Genomic DNA, 21,190 nt, shown 5'->3' on the forward strand with positions numbered 1-21,190 from the left:
AGTCTATCACTATTATTCACACACAAAAAGTAGCATTGCCCTACTACAAGGAACTCTTGAAGTCTCTAACATGAGAACTGTTCAAACTTTCCAGAAATAGTTCTCAGTAACAATCCTGGCACTTTGCAACTGGCAGCCAAGGCAGTGTACCCAGAGCAATGACTGCAACCAGGTGTTTAGGAGATCAGCTCATGTCATCTTGATTGGCAGGGCCACATCAGTGCAACTAAGGAACACAGCCCTGTGAAAGGATCTTTCTCATCCGAGCTGTTAAAAGTCAGTGAAGTCTCACAGCAGCAGAGCAACTTGTGACACCAATAGTTAATTATCTGGAAAGAAAACAATCCATATCCATTGCTGTCAAAGGCAGTCTTTTTCTTTGTAGAACCCTCTCCTGCCCAACACACACATACAAAATCCACTGTCCTTTCAAGCCTCACCGAGCAAGAATGCACACAGCTCTTTCTGAATAGCACCCATGAGCAAAGCTATGTGTGAGCTACTTAGTGCTAATGGAATATCCCTGCACACAATATGTCCTGAGGCCAAAACACACACAAAGTTTGCTAGGTCTTCCACAAGACCTGCTTCTTCCCTCTTGCCAGCACTTGGGGTCCACCAATTCTTCTAACAAAGTGTCTGAGGCACCACTCCCTTGGAGTCTGTCCCACTGCTGATCCCACAGCTGCTGCCGAGTCTACCAAAAAACAAACACACCAAGGTGTTTGCATCACCAATGCAAGGGCAGATAGAGTCCTGGAGAGACAGAGCAGGACTCTGAACATAGAACTTTCTTCTTCCCTCTGCATTTTTAGTGCGCCTCACTTCTCCTTTAGATTCTTTCATTGCTTCTCTTCATGGTAGGAAAGAACTCCTGCTGCAGGTGTAGCCCAGTGAGCTGCACCATGGGGCCCTCTGCAGAACCATCACCCTCCCTTTGCTTCACCCCTTCTAGCAGAGGCTCATTTACTCCTAGAACCATTGCAGGCTTCCTACCCTGACAAAACCTCATTTCTCCATCTCCCTTTTCCTCTGACTGTTTATATCTAGCAGTCTATTGCTCTCATGCTCCTTATCACTCCTAGAGTTGACCACTCTTGGGACATCCCTTCTTCCCTGAGCAGTCACAGACAAATCCAGGTGATAAAGTAAGGGTCAACCCCTGCTCTCTCTTCCTTCCATCACCCATTTTAGTTTCTTGTGCAGTAGATTGGGGGTGGGTAAATGTTTTATCAAGTTTATTGCCTTACCACCCAGGAAATACCTGCATAAGGTTAAATTATTTGCTGCCTAAAAGGAATCTTTCAAGATGCTGACACATACATGCTTAAATGTCCCAGGGGTTCTGAAATCCACTGTAGAGAGATCACTGCAGTCACAGGCACATTCACCTGTGCATTAACAACTCAAAGTATAATTAACAACAGCCTTGTCATAACAGGCAGTGACACTTAGAGAAACTAGAAGTAAGCCATGGTTGGAAAATTCCTTTTTGTTCGCCAAAGTAGCAGCAAGAAGGATTTGAAGTCACCCCACATAAAAAAGCACCAAACATTTTTCCCATCATTAATGCAGTCCTTGAACTATGTGAGAAAAACCAAGATGCTTATGGGGTAATTTTGAGTTGTATAGGGACAAGCTGTGGGAGGCAGGGAGAGAAATCTGTCTTATATGGAAGCATGAATTTTGGCTTGACCACTGTCTCCCAAACTGAGGCATGTCAAACTGATGTTTCATTACTTCACTTAAAATCCATTTTCAGGGTTCACACAGAAGTCAGTTATGCTTGGGAAGCATTGAGCAAGGCTGGTGGTTTTGGTGATCTCTGCTGCAAGGTTAAGAAGAAGGGCATGGGAACATCTTTGGAAAAGCATCTGCTGTTAAAAAATTTGAAGAGCTGAATCCATTGGTTTTTCCAAAGTGCTTTTTGCCATAGGAAAAGTTCTTTTTTTTTCCCCTCCTCTTTATGCAGATGAATAAATCTGGGAAAGTATAAACATATCTCCAATCCTCTGTTACATGATGGGATAATAGCATTTCCCTGCTCACAGGCAGGCATCCTTTACAGAGGCTGGACCATATGCTACCTGAGTTAAGGCTGTTTGACAAGTGGGTAGAATTTAGTGAATCTCTCAGAAAATATGTTGCTCCATCAAAAATTGCCTTAGAGAATTTTCCCAGTTACAGCTTCTGCACAGGGTTTCTGTACAGAGAATAACTATAGTAACATCTTCATCCAAACCACAGACAGAGAACATGCAGGTATTCATCTTCTTAGGTAAGCAACACCTTAAAATAGGTTCATCTTACAAGTCACTCTTTGGATCACTAAAACCAGGAACAGTCATTTCCTTTGTCATTATTTATTTTGCTATACACATAATTAAAATTATGGTAATTTCCGCTTCAGACAAAGATGGGTGTTCGATCACTTTCTGGTAGTGAGATGAACAGAAAAAAAATTCTTAACAAAAAATCACCTTTTATCTTGCCAATTAAAATAACTTTAAATGATTCTGCAGAATCCAAATGCAGAACTTAAACTAACAGTATTTCTTCAACATTTTATTATACAGGTCTCCAATTCTTGCAGGTAAATGGGTGCCTGACTCTAAAACTGTCACATCTTTTTAAAGCAAACAGTAGGTAATGTTCACTATTCACCTGCTAATGTCTGGTCAGGCATTAACAAAATAAGGTGAATATTTCCACCCCAGTCTTGTAGTTACTCCTGTGTAGCAGAGCAAGAGAAGCCTCACACTAAGTTAATTACATAACCCACTTTTCTCAGCCCAATAAAGTGATAAGACAAATTATTCAGAATGAAAAAACAGCATAAATTGAAATCCAAAGAATTACATATCTAGCAGCAGAGAAAACCACTGTACCTTGCTTAGTGCTCTAAATCTGAATTTCCTGATACAAACCTTTCAAAAATGAGAGCGAGCAGCCACAAAAGCTTCCTTGAATTCAGCCTCATATGATGTTCTCAGCCCTGTTTCGAAGCCGCTCAGAAAAAGTTACTACAGCTCTCAAAACATTTCAGAAACCAAATAAAAGCTTGTGACACACAGGGTTCAGGAAAAAAATAAATTCACTGTGTGGTGTCTAACTGTAGCACATTTTTCTAGGTTGAGCAGCTTGCTACACAGAACTGCTGGAGACTGGCCTTTCTCACCCAGATCCAGCATTTCCAGTTTATGGGACTCAGGTCTAAGCTGGAATCTATCTAGGTAATCATTGCATCATACGGGTAAGCACACCTCACAGTATTAGGAGAATCCTAAAATAACAGTTTAGTAAAAATAGGTATTTTGTTAATTGTACATAAACTCCCAATCCTACAAATACATGTGTCTTCTGGAATGCTGTAGTCATCCAATGCCAGCTGAAGGATAAGCACAAGCTTGTGAAGGAATGCTTTGGAATGCTCCAAGCTCATGGTCCTGAAGGAGATCTGTGTAGAATGTAAAGAAAGTTCAAATGGGTTTGGTTTTCACAACCAAACAAGCCTCAGCATGGTAGGACCTCAAGAGAAATTTGACAAGTTGTTCTGTACTGTATTATTAAGAGCTGGTGAGAAAATCAATACATCAATGAGGCAAAAATGCTGGTACCAGGCAATATCACCCCCTTGTACACAGCAGATGACTCCTTGTGTTTTTGCAAAAGCATTGCACTGTTGGCAAATAGACTGATGAAAATAAGAACACTCTAACTGGTACAGGGCTGGGGGCAATGACATTGTTAACAGCATATCTGTTTCAAGGTCTGCCTTTAAAATAGGTTACTCCACCAGATAAAAAAGCCATTTTCTTATCCTTTTCCTAAATGAATTTCTGCCCTTTAAAGTGATTCTCTCCAAGAACTACACAAAGCCTTCCAGATTCATGGGTCCTCCCATCATTTTTACAGTTTCCCCCCACAACCCAAACTCCCAAAATTGGAAGAAAAATTTCAGAACCACTGAATGAAAATACTGAAAGTAAGGAAGAACCCCTTTCCTGAACTGAAAACACACTCTTGGATAAAAGCACACTACTTGCAGAATGCACATGCAGATGTCTCCTCTACAAGTTTTGAGAATTTTCTCACTGATGCCATTTAGCAGAATGAAAATGTTCAGGGCTAACCCTGGTGTGAGACCCTGACCTTGGATGGCAGCAGTGCTAACAGCTATTGCAGGGCTACTCTGGCATAGAGCATTAACCTGGAAAAGATCCAAGGGATCCCAAGCTGGAATTCTTCATCAATCAGTTCCAACAGACTTGAAATGAATCATAAGCTGCAGAGTCAAGAATTCATTCAAGAAAACAGGAGCCCTAAACTCCAGCTCCAACCATTCAGTTTACTCGTCCACAGACTGGAGGAGACTTCTCTTCTCCTGAGCTGATGCCTTCCGGACACACTGCAGTGGAGAAATTCCTGAAGCACTCACAGTTGCAGAATTTTGCTGTCTTCAGTGAAACTGTGTATATACACTCCCTTGGGCAAATCTGGCTGGATACTGGTGATGTTGAAGTTAGAGCAAAACTTAACTTTCTCATTTGTGTTAGCTCTGCAGTAATGATAGTGATAAGAATGTGCTATCACTTCTACTGTTTTAGTGTTTTGGGTTTGTTTTTTAACTGAAACTTGTTAAAGAAATACACCTAGGACTATCCTACAAAAAACAATTTTTGTGCCCTTTATACACTTTGGAACATAATTTTGGAGAGGAATTAATAGACACTGTGGCTTCAAAACATTCAGACATCAAAAAGAGCGCAATGTAATGATTATTTACAGTGTCCATCCCCTCCAATCCAGCATTCATATATTTTCAATATGAATTACAAGAGGCACTTTCTATGTTGCACTCTGCCTCACCCGAAAATATTTCCAATTATATTTACCTAAAACATTTGGTCAAGACTGGCTATTGCTTATGCAACTATTTACCCAAATCCCTGGCACCTGTACCAAGAAATGGGAAGAAAAGCACTGAGCAGCCAACTCAAGAGTTATCAAAAAGCCTGAATTCAAGGACCAGAAACTCTTAAGAAACAACCATGGTAAGAGGAGTATTGTCTGTAAGATCTTTATTTCTTCCATAAAAGAGGAAGGACTACATCATCTAAGCAGAGAGCTTCCAATTTCTATTAAGCAAGATGGTTCAAGCTATACCCACATTTTTGGGGAGGAGGGCAAGGAGGGGGAAGGGGAGCCAACAGCCTTGTCCCAAACAGCAACCATAAAGACAAGCTGTTGAAAACTGGTCACATTTTGCACTCCTTCAGAAACCAAAAGGGAGAAAACAAAGCAAACTCCCAACTTACGTGCTAGGGTGGCTGTATAAAAATGTCAATTATTTAAACACAGTACTTCTTGAGGAACCTGCTTGCAGAAACAAAAGCAATGCCTGTGCAGTAAGTATCTTTCCAATGTCACTTTAGAAGATATACAATCCTGCATGGATATGCAAAAGCCAGTAATACCAGAGGATAGGAAAAGCAAGTAGGCAACCCACCATCCTGTGGCATTAAAAAGTGATTAAATGAAATTCACAAATGGTTTAGTGAAGTTTCTGATAGATTAATCACATAGCGGGGCTCTAAACAGAGAACCAGACCCATTATCATAACATTCCCTTTAAAATAACTTTTATCTTGGCAGAGTACTTAATGTATTTATTATATGGAGAAAATGGCTTCTCACTTCAGATTTAGAAGGAAAAGAGGGCTTCCCACAGCAAGTACTAGTACAAAATCCATTCTTTGCTTTAAGTCTCCATGTTTTGGAAGAAAGATGAACTAACTGTTGACCCAGGTTATAAGCTCATGTTAAAACTGGCCTGTACTTCAAAACAAAACAGACAAAAAATTATTCTGCTGTGCAGCAGTGTTCACCTACAGACAGCCATGATTCACCTGAAGCAAAACTTAATTATTTTCTGACAGATTAGCTAAAATTGGCCAGGGAAATCAGAACTAAAAGCTCAAATACTTTTCAGAAGCCATATGCAGCAAGGATGCACTGCTTCCCTCTATTACCTACCTGTACAGTTCACCAAGCTAAATACGGATGTTTCTCATTGTGGCTACTGCATTATCTGTACTTTTTATATAGAAACAGTACAATGCTAATCAATACAAATATTTGGCTCATTTTTTAAATTCAGGGAGTTTCCTTTTACATGACAGGTGCTCTATTTCAGATAGCCACACTGATGAAAACATTCCTACATGGCAGATGTCTAAAAAAAAATCCCATGAAAAAATCAAGCCAATGGCTCTCAAATCTGTCACAAACACATTCAGGATATTTCTAGGTAAATACAGTGCATAATTAACAGTCATCTTAGAAAGACTTAACCTTTATTTGCCCATTTTTTTCAGTCCACACTTACCCCCACTTTTCCCAGTACACTGGCTGGATCACAAAACACTTTGCCACAGCCAAGAAGAATCTTTTTGGGTTGGTCACTCACTTTGGAGTTGTATTGTACAATACAGTTGTAAGCAAATTCTGAATTCAAAGCAAGGGGGATTGACAGATGAAAACCACGCTAACATTGTATACAGAAACTGGTGTTCAGCAGTATTGCCTTTTCAAACATTCTCCATTGCAAACTCATCTATTTTCACAATCAAAACATTTTGTCTGAAAAGTTTATTTTAGTTTTCTGAACACTCTAAAGCAACTGTGCTTTTGATGTTACAAGTGTTCAGATAGGATTAACAAAAATTAAAATGTTCTAAATTACAAATTTAATTCCTGTAAGAGTTTGAGAAATAGAACAGAAAAGCATGACATACACACACTGTGAAGAAACCCCAACTTTTCATGCAATGGCAGGCAAGATGTAAAAAGCCACCTGAATTCACACATTTTTACACCGAATCATCAGAAAAAGTACTCTGTAGTAAATCTGTACATCCAAATACATTTGGGATCTACACCTAAGTTACATTATTTAATGTTATATACACTTATTACCCCTTGTATGACGTCTAAAGGAAAATCTTCATTCAACCCAAACCCAAAAAAATATGCAAGACTAACTTGGAGAAAAGGAGAATCACTTTAGACATTCAGTTAAAACGTTGGTTTTGTTTTAATCTAGACCTCAGAGTGTTTATTAAAAAACAAACAATCCTCTTCATTTAACATTTTGCTTTCTAACTGTACAGTAAATTGCATTGCAGAGAACACATCCCGTCTTCAGACTGTATTTTCTTTGGATGGATTTAAGATGTAGCTGGATATTACTTTAAAGATAAATAAAGGGAAGTTGGTCCAACTAGAGCAATAGCTGATATATTACATGCATATGGGAGTTTTATATATGTTTAAATTATTTTTTTAACAAATGAGTGTAGGGTAGTTGATATTGCAAATAAACCAAAAAGCACCTGGAGTTGAAAATACAAAACATACCTCCTATCCTGGCAATGGCAGTAAAAATCAGAAGAGTAATCTTTCTGGAACAGCATTTTTACATAATTTAGAAATGTTGAGTACCAGGAAGACTACTAATCAAGTAGTTTTAGCAGCCAAGTTTCCCTCTTTATATTGAATGGAACAAATGCTTTAAACAAACTGTTTGTCCTCTTCACTGAAGAGAGCTAGTCTATTCATCTTTAATGAGCTAGGTTTTTTGTTTTTTGATGTTGGTTTTTTTGGGGGGAAAGATTAGCCACATACTGTAGTAATGCCTACTGCATATAATCCAAGCATTTGCTGTGAACAGTTGGAGAAAGCAGTCAGTAAGAACCTAGGATCAATGAAATAGATGTTACTTTAAGCCATCCACGAAATGGAGACCCATATAGTGCCCAGTGTTAAAACCCAAATCTCTTCTCGCGCTTTTTGCTGTGCAAATTCATCCCCAGGAAAACAGGAGCTGATCCATAGTTCAATTTTCTTATTTCCTTAGTCAATTTTCACATTAGTGTAGATTTTACGAACAAAGGCACTTGTTCCCATGTAACCAATAGCTCCTGCAAAAGAAACCAAAAACATTCAATATGTTAGAGAGCTGATCATCAGAACAAGCCAGCGGCATAAACCCCGCACACTTCAACAGAGAAAGTCACACAAAGCACTTACTCTGCACACAGAAACTTCTTACCTGCAATACTTGTTCTCAAACTCTAATTATCCATGTTCCCCTGAAAGGCTGACAGGAATTTCCCCTGTCTAGCAATCCAAATCCATTAAGCCATCTTACCAAGAGGCCATGCTCACTTGGCCTTGATAAATATAGCAGCCCCCCTACTGCTGCCAATAACCAAGTCCATTTTTTCTGAGCAGAGGGTAAAAAACATACAATCACCCACTCTGCAGGGAAGGTGGATGGGAGGGCAGGTTTTTATTATAAGTTACATGCCTTCTGGATGACTGTTTTATTGGCAGATGGCTTCTTCCCTCCCACAAAGCACAAATAATAATAGATCCCCATCCCAGGAGTCTTACACTCCAAGGAGGTCTGTACAAAGACATTAACAAGTAGCAGTTAGTAGTTCAAGAAATTGCAACCTGTGGTTTTCAAATTAGTAAGAGTCATGAGCAAAGCATGCATTGTCACAGCAGTAATAAAAGAACAGGTCACTGAGTTTTTGATAGGGGCAACAGTTTATGCTAAACCCAAAATACTGCAGTATTAAGGACATCCAGAAAAATTAAAGAAATGCACTGGACTAAGGCCTCTTCTCAGAAAGAGATTCAGCAGCTCTCCTGGTCAAACCCAGAACCTCAGGTTTGCCAGGCTCAGTAAATACTGTGGTCTTACAACATCAGCAGGGAATGTCTTCATCTCTTCCAAGCAAAATGAGAGTAAGTCAATTTGGCTGATCGTCATGTTTGAAGTGAAGTTGAAAATCAGGCAAGAATTAGAGACAACTGCTGTCTGACTGCCAACACAGTTGTATTTTACAGAACGGATAGAGAAGTCAGGGTCTGTAAATCACTACAGAGAACTCCTAACATTAAATGCTTGGATGCTTGGTAAAGAACACTCTTAAGAGAAAAGATATTTTTCCTTCCTTGAAGAAATGAAGAAAAGCCCAGAACAAAGCATTGCAGTGAATTACGATGCACCAGAACTGCAGAAGAAATGTTAAATATAGAAGTCTAACCCATGCTAAAGTTTTAAAGCCAAACTTTCCAGTAAAAATATAAAGTGGTTGTTTTGCCTTTACATATTAAATCTGTACAGACCTGCAGCTGGCATTGCTGACTATGGAATTATTCAGGTTCTGAAGAGTTCTTTAAATCCTGGAGACTGATGGGATAATTTATGAAGCCAGCCATTAAGCTGCCACAAAATTTTGATTTTTAGACCCTCAAGAGCCCAATATTTATACCCAATCAAGAAATCTGCACAAAGCAAAACAAAATAACTAACAATAAATCATTCCAGCATTTTTGGAGCAGTAAGGAGCTTGTGGATTCAGCTTCTGTACAGGACAGCATTCCAAGTTGTATAAATATCATGGCAACCATTCCACTGGCCAGCAACAAGAGATTTGCATTACTAACTTGGGCAAAGCAGAGTTCCATTAAAGCAAGTACAGCACACACAAGATCAGGTTGCTGCCTGCAAGCAAGCTGGGGATGCAGCAGAAGGAAGGCCTGACTGTTCAAGGAGAGACCAGTGCAGCACTTGGACAGACCCAAGCGCAGGCTGTGAAGAGTCATACAGAAGCATGTGCAGACTTTTCTGCAGCTTGTCAAGAAATTAATCTTCTGTCTTATGAAGTAAATGAACAAAATAATGGCACTGGACTCCTGCTTTAAGACTCACCAGGCTTTTCCTGTTAAAGCAAACCCAGCCAACAGTCCAATTCCCATTTCCAGTGCTAAACTGAGATACACTCCAGAACTTGTTCTTTAAGAGTTCCTCTAGTGATGTGATGCCAGGTATCACAGAGATTTGAGAGAACAAAGCATTAACTGTGCTTCACTTGGGATCTAGAGAATGCATGAGGTGGAAGTGAGGGGGAGGAGTAGAGAGTAGCAGTCACATGAGACCACAAGCTCTCATCCCCATAAACAAATCATAATCTATTCTGAATCAGAGAGGTGCCTTAGCCAGCAAGGCCACTAATGGCCAATACCCAAAGCAGGGGTTAAGCCTCAAGGCTACTTCACAGGCATTGAATAAAACATGGGGCGGGGAGGCAGAAAACCCTGGGCAATGAGAACTAAATAACATCCTCCTAAGTCAAATGCAAGGCAGCTGGCTCATCTGAATAAAAAAAACCATAGTAAAGGGAAATACTTTATTTGTTTATTAAACACCTTAGCAGATGATATTTATAACCTGGTTATGGCCTATTTGGTTCAGCAGAAATAGACCGCAAGCATATTTCAGCAGAACAATAAGCTTTTAAATAAAAAGAAAAATCCAAATACTGAGGAAGAACAACCACGCAGCAAAAAGAGAATAATTCCCATCTATTACTTCAAACCAATTACTATAGTTGTGACTTTGTAAGCACCATTTTTTTTAAAAGCTCTTTAAGCACACTTAAATTCTGAAGTGTGGTATTGCAAGAGTTCTTTCTATGTTATGTAGCCCCTAAGCATTCCACTAAGTTGGGAAATGAGTCTTAACCTTTTCTGCCACTAAGAGGGAAACATGAGGAGCTCAAAAGGTTTGGAAATTCTCATGGGCTCCCTGCTGTCCGGTCCCAGAACTGAGATGCTCTGCAGAGAGCAGCAAACTTTGTGGATCAAAGCACCCCACAACATGCGGGATTGAGTTCACTAGGCATTGTCAAGGGCATTAAACCCAGAGCTGGATGATCCATTCCTACAGAGAGTTTCCCTGTGGCTGCTTTGGGCCCTAACCAGTTCATCTCACATCCAACTGTGATGCCCAACACGCCCACTCCTGTGAGCCTCCAGAGAACAGCTCCACACCCTTTTCACAGACCTACAGGCAGTAGCACACACACTGCACAATTCTTTAACACAAATGTTTTTGTTAGACCTCAATGGCTGCAAGTTCCCTACACAAATGCTTTTTGACAGGGGATTTTTCTTCTCCACTCTACATGCTGAAAATGGCACTTCTCAGTAAAAAGGAATCTCACGGCTTCTCTTCCAACACATTTAAAAAGACAAAAAGAAATTTCAATAGAGTTGTGGAAATAAAGTTTAGTGTGCTGAAGTATTTACTGGTTTTAAAAAATTTGGATTTTACACTAATATTCCATCAAATAGTGTCCTACCATGAAAAGAAATAATTTGACAATCTCCCTTTTTTGTGTTTTAAAACACATTTTAATTACAGAAATTGGTGGACAAGCTTGGCTTCTGCATCACAGACATTTTAATCAATACTGGCCTGAGCACTTTTGAAAGAAAACATTAGAGCTGAAAAGTATAAGCCTATTAAGGAAAAAAAATGGCTGCAAGACTACCAAAACAGCAGGGAAGTCTTGTAATGTGCCAAGAACCTGATGAAGCAAAATTACATTGTATGAGAGAAAAGGGGAGCAGGTACTCAGCTGTTAAATGATGAATTTCCTTCCCTTTTTATAAAGCATTGTGGTATTACCCACCCTTTTGAGATATCAAGAAATACATACTTTACAGAAGTAAGTTCCTGTAAGACATCTCGTGTCTCAAATATAACTCTAAGAAATCTTTCCACTAGCTATAGGACTATTCATTCACTGCTAAGAAGTATTAAATTAAGATCACTCACCAAAAAATCAACATTAGAGAAAAGTGCAAAAGAATCAAGAAGCACTTGCTGAAGGTCATAAAGGAAATTATAAAAATAAAGTCAACATGTGAACAAGTTTTTGGCCTTAACAAATGACCTCCCTGCCATGAACTATGTTTTTGTCTAAACATCTGTCAAAATAGTACCTTAAAAAACAATGAAATCCAGCTGCACACAGGAGCACCCTGCACTCTCCTCACCTGTGAATATTGCAATACTTATTCTCAATAGTTATTGCAATAATTATTTTTCAAATGTTATCCTCCAGCTCTCAGTCCTCTGACCTGCTCACCCTCACATATACATGCCACAAGACACACATGGCCCTGTCATCATTGATGCCTCAACGGGTGCACCTAGCTCCTTGTCTTGGGTGACAGTAAAAAATCCAAAGCAAAATGCTAGCATGGTCTCAATTTCATTTGGAATTTATTTTGCAGGATTTCTTGCCAAATACTGAGTCTTTCAATCTTGCATAGAGGCTGAAATTCCCTGCACAGTATATAAATTATCTTCCTATCAGAAGACACAATCCACAGGAATCTCCTATATAAGGAAGAACCAAGTCTAAGCAGAAAACTCTTCAGATTCTTCTTAAAGACTTTTTGAGCAGATCTTTTAGACATACACATTCTACCACCAAAACCACAAACTAAGGTCAGAAATATGAGTCTGAAAAAAAACTGTTAGAAAACCTTCAAAATATCTGGAACTTACCACACATTATTCCCAGAGCTGTGCTAAATACTGCCATATAACCAAAGTAAAATGATGTTTGAAACAAGCCATACATCCTGAAAAAGAAAGATAGAAATTTATGCTAGCCGTTTCCCGTTTTTTATTAATAAAACTGATTTGGCAATACAGTAATCTGATATTCAAGCAAGAAAAGTATCACTTACTTTGTCTTGAAAAAGTAGTAGTAAAAGGAGTACATGTAAACATAAATCGCAGTTGATGCCGCAGAAAGAAAGCTTGTCCATTGCCTAAAAGTAAACACACGTCCATCATACAACCAGCCAAAAGGCTTCCTAAGAAGATGCACAATGCACTTGGAAAAGACCCATCTAGACTGAAAAAACACTGCTTTTCCACACAAGTCTCCCAATCTGGTTACCTATGCAAACAGTGCAACACTTACCACCTGTAATCCTCTGCATTTAGCAGGAAATACGTACAAACGATGGTCACACAAACTGTCACAATGCACAGGATAACCAGAACCAGCATCATAAAGCCATAAACATAGTAGATCTTGTAAGCCCAGAATGAAGTAAAAATGAAATACCTGAAGAGAGTAAACAAAATTTGCAGATGATATTGTAATTCAACTTAAACTGTAATTTTTAACCAAACTGGGAAACAGCTGAGGTACTCACATTTCAATAAAAATTGATCCAAAAGGGAGGATTCCACCTAGGCAAACAATAACAGCTGGTTCCATGAACCTGAAAGATATTAGGATTAGTTTAGGGACAACTGAAATTTTTCCTTTATAAACATATTAAGACCAGATTATTAATATAGCACAGGAGATTGTTTAAAAGACATGCTAACAAGAACACTTCTGTCTCATACCAGCAGATTAGAAAGATTCCCTCAAAAATGTCACATGTATGGATAAAACAAGAAATTACTCTTGGGGAAAGCTGAAACAAAACATGAGGCTGATGCCTATCACCTACAGGCATAAGATTAGCCCTCAAACCAGCCTTAAGGCCACAGAAAGAATCTTTCTGGACAAAAAGGGCCAAAGCAATCAAGTTCCATTACATCCACTAGCCCTGCAGGAAGGCAGTGAAAACACAGTGCTGTTGATGGCTACAGATACAGAAAAAAGCACAGGCAAAATTTCACAGGATAATGGTTATATAGATAAGAACCAGTGTTCATTTTTAATGCTATACTGAGTCATGAACATATAGTTAAAAATGAATACCCAGCTACCTGTAAAAGACACTGTCACTAAAAGGTGACCTCTGTTTAGCACTTGCAATGATGCTGAATCCAGCTAGTAACCAGTGATTTCATTTGCAGCTTCTTTTATTATTTATAGGGAGACTTGTCTAAGCTGATGGTGTGTTACTTCATCATCATCAAGAGAAGTATTTTTAACTGCCATGCTGATCCAGAAAAATCCATCAGATTTCCAAGATACTAGTCACAATATAACTTAAATTCTAACACCTGAGCTGCACAACCCACCACTAACAAGAGAATCAGTGTGCTGCACTTCTTGGACATTACAGGCGTACATGTTTCAGTACCCCTTTCACTTCATCTGTTCCACTCCTCTGAACAGGGAAAGCAAGAAAAGTCTATTAAAAAATCCTCTGAGGATATTTTAATTTCCGTAGCTTGCTGCTTTCACCTCAGAATTAAATTAATAGGAAAATGTGATTGCATTCATAATTTTCCAAAAACCTAAGACTAGGCACCACTTTGCATTCACATCAAAAATTATAAAGCCTTCTTCACAGTTCAAACCATATACCTGTAATATTTTAGGCTCTGTGCCATCAACAAAAGTACAGAATTGGGAACAGCATTGCAAGCTTCTCCCCACCATAACCCTGCAAATATGTCTCAGTTTGTGTTAGGAGACCATTAATCAGAGCAGTTCTGCCTCCAAGGCACACTCAATCCTAAACCTGTAAGAGGCATTAACTGAAGTGGAGAGGTTTTAGTGTCAATATATCTATACAAGAACTGAGTTGGCACCACCCCCTTCACACAGGGACTAAAGAACATTTCAGGAAAAATGTGAATCAGTGATCCAGGAGTGTAAAATCTGCTACAACTATTAACCACGGTGTTTTAATTCAAAAGAAAAATCATATTAGGAAAATGTCAGTTGAGCGGTTCTTCTAGGCATAACTCAATTTAAATTAAAAGGAATTATTCCATTAAAGCTGAAGACCAGAAAAGCCATTTTAAATGTATTGAAGTGAACATTTCTAGTTAACATTATGCTCGTGTTTACCATTTCTTCTCTGGTATAGGACGAGGCACTGCATTGACACGACATGGGAAATTAGGCTGTCCTGACAGATTTCGGCCAAGAATAGTCCCAACGAGGTTCAGTGGAAGGATGACAAAGAAACAAATACAGCACACTGCCACCTGCAAGCAAAAATTTACAGTTGCAATTAAAAAAACAGGTCTAAGACAACAATATAAGATAATCAACCAGTATTAGTCCTTAGTAGTTATTGCCGTAGAATCATACTCCTACTTATGAAGCATTAGTCACCATATATTTTATCAAATAGAAGCATTTTTTCCCTGAGAAATTTTTTAATAAACATTATTAAGCCTATTTTCATCCATCAGTTGAGAGAACAAAACAATTACAGACTGCTTTACTGTTTCCACCTAATTATTATACTCAATACATTGCATAAGAAATAAAATGAAATCTTCATGGTACTTCATAACAGAAAGTATTGTCAGCGTTTATTACAGTTTTGCAGAGAGTGCAAGTGGGAATTTCTCTGGGAATTAACATAAGTGGGAATTTCTCTGGGAATTAACATCTAGCAGTTAGGTAGTTGCACCCAAAATTACAGCTGTTGAGTGCAGAATTTTTAATCCAATTAAAAAAAGAAAAGCCAACCAACCCAATAACAATCACAAAACTATGTAAGAATGCTACCAATTTTGATTCAATTTTGGGTTCAATGTTTTCCACTATGCATCAACCAGGCAACTAAGAACATTGACTGACAAAGAAACCAGTGACCACTGGTACAAAAGATACATAATTTAGAAACACAACAAACTTACTTACATATAAAAATCAAGTTCATGCACAATACAGGAAAGAAAGGTCAAGTCAATGCTCCAGCTCTTTCCAGCCTCTCTAAAAATCTACCATGAATCTTTTTCTGCCACTATACTTATCTAGCTCCATTTTTGCTATTCCTTAAAGGCAACATAATTTATCTCCCAAAAATAGGAAAATTTCAAGTGTGAAGTAAGACATTCTGAATTCATAACTCTTCAGCACAAAAAGAAATAGCATTAGACAGTTTGGTAATTTTTTGATATTGATAACTAAAGACAGAACAGCTGCCCATAATGCAATCACTACAGTACTGAATATTGACCCGGTGACCTTTTCTATGCAAACATATGAAAATATTGCCTTTTAATGGCTTTGTTGCCTGAGGCTGTGTGTACACCCTGGTGCCTCCTGAGCAAAGGAGCTACATTTGCCTTCACTCCAGCAGAATGCAAAGTCCAGCAGATTAATGCAAAACAACAGACAGCAGAACAGATCTAAGAGCACACATTGACTTGCTTTAGAAGCAGTTACTCAGAGGATAAATGAAAGCTGCTCATGTATGTTGTATCTAAGAAACCTACAGCAAGCACCTGAAAAGAAAGAATGACATTAGTTCAATACAAACTTAGCAATAGGTGAAACACACAAATTTAAGGCAGCATTTGACTAAAGTCAGTGGGTTATTCTTCTATTAATGGCTAGCTTAGGTCAGATGTGAAGGGAAAACATTGCCTGGGGTTGAATGGAGCAAACCTTCATGCTTCACAGGAGGGGTACACCAAACTGGTGGCTCAACAAGCAGAAGCACTTTCCACACTGCTCTGTATATCTTTGAGAAGAGGTTATTAAAGAATTACTTCATGAGCCACTAAAATACGAAGTGTCACTGGTAAATAAGGAGATGCTAAGTTGTACTTATACTTGAAGTACAAATAATATAGTAACAATAAAGCAGTTTTTACACAATTAATTTAGTATCTCGCATTTATCTTCTTCCATTACTCAAAAAACACAGGTAGGTAAGCAAGCATAATGTTTTAAGTAGGAAACTGAGGCTGCCTAAGAAGAAATTTCAGGAGAAGCATACAACTCACTCAATGGATACAGGTTCTGCCCTTGAAAACTTCTCAGTCTAAATGAAGGAGCAGATGAGAATTTTCAGAGAAAAATGTCAAAAAGTATCAGAAACATCAAAGAACATCATCTTGAGTGCTACATTTATTAAAATCCTCATCAAAACATCCCAGCTTGCTTTAGGTGCAGTGGGTAGAAGAGATTTTCAAGAATTAAGGCTTGGATAGTATCCAAAAAATTTCTGAGCTGAACATACTGAAACCACTTCCATTTTCAAGGAGAGTGTGCTCTGCTTCCTGCAGCAAGGCCCTCTGGATGTGTCAGGTGGTCCATCCTGCTCTGCAGTGGTGTTCCAGCAGGCAGCTTTCACACCTGGCTGAGGCAGAAAGTTCAGATCCAGGCAGTGAAAGAGTATCTGTACTGCTCATGCAGCCACAGCTGTCATTTATAGTGCAGGTTTTAAGATGACTGTAGCTTAATTTCTTGATCTTAAAATTTCACCTGACTGGGGACAGTGGTAGAAAGAGAATCCACTGCTTTACTGCATAAAGAAACTGCGCAGGAACTGCCTTGGGCTCTAAGCTCACCTGCAACAACACTTAGCATTTTGCTTTTGCCCATCTTGCAAAATGTGTCTATTTTACAGAATCCACACAGGAAGATTATAACCTTGGACAAGGTATGGAGCAAGGAACATCTAGGCCTTAATTACTGATTAGCTGGCAAACTCCTGGATGAAACAAGGCTGCCAGTAGCATTTCATTGCAGTGGTACCCTCAGCACAGCTGAACGGCTTCAAACCAGTAGGCAAAGGAAAGGGCTCAACTTGATCCAGCAGGGTTTGGCTGTTGTGTTATCCAGGAAACTGACTCAGCAGTAGCTTTGAAATCTAAAATGTTCATCTGCATAAAACAAGCTGAGACAGATCAAGGTCCCTTGAATAATGACTTCAGTAAGTACAGTCAAGCTATCTCTAGTACACTTATAATTGGCATTCATCAGAAAAATCTGTGGTTTCATTATCAGATCAGTCAAAGTATGACTGATAATGGTGTAACACCTCACATTCTGTTATCCAGTTGGCTGAAAAATTAACTGATTTCAAGCAGAACAGCCAGCATCTTCAGTGATACCAAGCAGCAGCACTAGATAAAGTCAACATTTTGTTTAACAGTGAAATGCCACCTGTCTTAATGCTATCCTGTGTTCTGAGGACATGTGCAAGTGAAGTACATTTTTTTCCTTTTATCCTGGAGCCACTTCAGGAGTCTAAAAATTATCTGAGGTAAGTCTGGGGTGCAAGGGAGACACAACTGAGCAAACAAGGATGAACCATAGCAGAAGCTCAGGAATGCCTCCTACTCCCACCTGGCTCTGATAAGCTGCCCAGAATGAAGATGTGCATGTTCTTTTTACTGAGATAAGACTATTCTAGAGACAGCAACCTACTGGCCCTGGTGAGATGACCAACAAAACCAGTACTGGTTGTACACACCATGTTGAACTCAGCAGCATCTTCTTTCTTGCTTTTCACTCATTGACTCACAGGTAGTCTACCAGCTCAGATTGATGACTGGTAAAAAAACTTTCTTCACTCTTGGCAATAACAAGCCTTCCCTGGATGTAAGAGATGACTGGAGATAGCTGGTGGTTTTCAGGCATGTTCCTCTTAATTACAGGGCTGAGGTAAAACCAGCGCCCCTCCTCTCAAACTAAACAGGTAGTGCCCGTAGCCACAGATGGCAAGGACAATGTTTGCAGGCTGGGCAATATCCAAACCTACAGAGTCTAAATCTTAATTGAAGCAAACACAGGCTACTGGGGTAACAAGTGTCTTAAAGGTGAAGTAACAAGACTTCTGCCTAAAAGGTTTCCAAGAGTAAGAATATAATGGGAAGAGCAGTTCAGGCACTTAATGGCCTCCACCATCACAGATGGAAAGGAAAAATGAAGACAAGACCAACACACAAACCTGCTCTACTCTCCTGCCAAAGTCACTGACAACATACTAAAAATCCAATCCCATTAACAGCAGTTGTGTGATAGGCAGAGATAAGAAAGTTACATTTTTTCTGAGTGTTTTAAGAGTTATTACTGTAACATCAGCCAGGGGAAATTCAGAGAACCGTTTTAATGACTACTTCATAAAGCACAAATTATGCAAAGAGGCAAATACATCAGATCTTCAAACCTGGTTTTTCATCAAGCAAACAAGAAGAGGTTCTCTATAATCCATGTTAACCAAAACAAATTATGTGAGTTTTTGTACCAAGCCACTACATTAAAAAATACTTCTTTAATTTTGACTGTTGCAATTTTGTTGTACAAAATATCTTACACACTAGCAGCCAATTTAGTTTGCACGTTTCAGTTGCCATAGAAGAGACTGTCAACCTCACCAAGCCTGCATTCCTTCTAACTTCTTTTTTGTTTTGTTTTGATGGGGAAAAAATATTCTACTACCCTTGACTGAATGTGCAGAATTCAGTTTTCCATATTTGAAAGGAAACATTGTGAAGAGGGATATAATTTATTTCCTAGTGCCACATGTTTCATATTTCCTGACAACTGTAGATTAAACTTCTTTCAAGGGTGATAATTAAAATTTTTATGAGCATATCTAATATTAAACAGCTACTGGCAGGCTATGGTGCCACGTCTGCTTAATGCACAGGGAAGAAAAGCAATAAAAATTAACTGTCAAAGCAGCAGCTTGATCTTCCCTGTCAGCTACCAAAATGCACTCTGAGTCATGAGACTCCCTCCCATACAGAGGTTACTAAATTTCTGTAACACAACAGTTTTCTGCACATTCTCCAAACATTACAAGAAAAAGAATAGAAGGCTTCAACATAAAGCGTTACAAGTTTTATTACAACTAAGTTGTTAATCTAGACTGTAGCTTTGAGTAATAAATTGAACTGTTGAAAATGTAGGCAGAAGAATTAATGGGTGTCTATTTTTAGCAAAATGAAGGAGTCTGACCAATGGTTGCACAGTCACTTTCTGCTGAATGCATGTAATAGGATTTTCTCCCTTTTTCAGTAAGGTATATTTCTTTATCTGGCTTAAGGCATGAAAATGGTTGGCACCACCAGGTCCCCTTTTTTTAGTGGCAGTCAATAGTCATATCAACTCAAAGCTGTCAGGGAAACCTTGGATTAAGCTATCTGTTGGAGGAAACACTTTTTTCTTTTCAAAACAAGGTACAAAAGATGCAAACAGGGTCTCAATCCCAAGAGAAATACTGTGTCCTTAACTTTATTTAATTAAATCATTAAAAATGCACTGGAAACCTTAGCCACAAAGGAACCTACTGTTCAAACAAAACAAAAATAATAAATCTTAAAACGGTTAATAGAAGCTGCATAGATTTTGCAGTCAGAATATTACATTAGTCATAGTAGCCTTAATGGAAATCTTTAAATTATGCATCACTCACAGAACAAGGTAAGCAGTCACAACTTATGAAATGCCAGAATTAAAATGGTGCCTTCAAATTCAATCATGCTGTACTCTGTAGAAATTCTGCATTAGTCAGTATATCTGCACAGAACTAGTAACATACTCCTCAAACTTATTATGGAGAAATCACTTCACATACCATTATTTTAAAACTCTTCTTAAATCTTCCACACTCCACTTTTTACATATCACTCACACACGCACAAATATAAAGATGATTGTTAAGTATACCAGAAAGACTGATAAACATCAACAGACAGTAAGTCAAGATGTATAACAACTTCAGAACTCAATGTTCACTAGTAAGAGGACATAATAAACAAAATACACCAAAAAATCAAATTTGGACTCCAAAGGCATGAATAACTGAACAGTACCCATTGCATTCCTATAAAGGTGAAGGGATGAGTAAAAAAAGCAGATTTTGTATCTCCTTCATATGCTCCGGAAAGCTTCAATGCATTAAGTTTTAAAAAGGTCTCATATTTGAATAAAACCTGTCACATTCTTGATATAATTCTGAAGGGAAGGACAGCTGAAAGCTACCCCAAGGAAGAGATTAAGTCTTTGTTTATGCTCATGGCTTATTTCCCTGCAGAAGGTTTGGCATTCCACAGGTAAGATAGCTTGCAAGTATTTCTAAAAGGGCTAAGGGCAGAGTCACAAGAGTGAAGACTGATTTCAGAAACAAACTTTCCATTTTTCCAAACTTTCATCTTCAAGGGGATCCCAGACACCAGGAATGAGTTACACAAGGTGAATGAAGTTTTGAAGTTCAAAACAGACTACAACAATGCACGAAGGTCCTGAAGAGCCCAATCCATTTGAGGACTTCAAGACAAAGTGTAGAAAAACAGATACCAGGCAGGTGAAAGACACAGAACTGAGTGTCAGTTTGGATGTCGTGGATTTGATTTTATCAGCTGCCCTTGCCTAAATTCCCTATGAAAACTCCTCTGGACAGAAGAAATAAGTCACAGAGACTACTTAGATACTTCACTGGAAGTGGCAATGCAAAACTGGTAAAGTAGAGGATGACATATTTAAGAATAGTCTCTTAGCAACCTTTTTGCTATGGAACTTTTTTCAGTAACTCAGTTTCTGCTTTTTCCAGATTTATGGCAGTCAAGTGAAGGGGCAATACT

At 38.7% G+C, this 21,190-nt stretch overlaps 1 protein-coding gene across 1 annotated transcript in view; it reads right to left on the minus strand.

Moving 5' to 3' along the window:
• Nucleotides 1-5,064: 5,064 nt before the first annotated feature.
• TM9SF3 (transmembrane 9 superfamily member 3) overlaps nucleotides 5,065-21,190 on the minus strand; it is a 42,442-nt gene continuing 26,316 nt past the window's right edge. Inside the window, exons 10-15 of the mRNA XM_058810932.1 lie at nucleotides 14,703-14,842; nucleotides 13,099-13,167; nucleotides 12,861-13,007; nucleotides 12,622-12,705; nucleotides 12,437-12,513; nucleotides 5,065-7,982 (exon numbers count right to left, since the gene is read on the minus strand). Of these exons, the coding sequence (XP_058666915.1) occupies nucleotides 7,915-7,982; nucleotides 12,437-12,513; nucleotides 12,622-12,705; nucleotides 12,861-13,007; nucleotides 13,099-13,167; nucleotides 14,703-14,842 (585 nt within the window). The 3' untranslated portion in view covers nucleotides 5,065-7,914. The remainder of the gene's footprint in view (nucleotides 7,983-12,436; nucleotides 12,514-12,621; nucleotides 12,706-12,860; nucleotides 13,008-13,098; nucleotides 13,168-14,702; nucleotides 14,843-21,190) is intronic.

Source organism: Ammospiza caudacuta, chromosome 9 (assembly GCF_027887145.1).
Source record: "Ammospiza caudacuta isolate bAmmCau1 chromosome 9, bAmmCau1.pri, whole genome shotgun sequence".
Lineage (NCBI taxonomy): Eukaryota > Metazoa > Chordata > Aves > Passeriformes > Passerellidae > Ammospiza > Ammospiza caudacuta.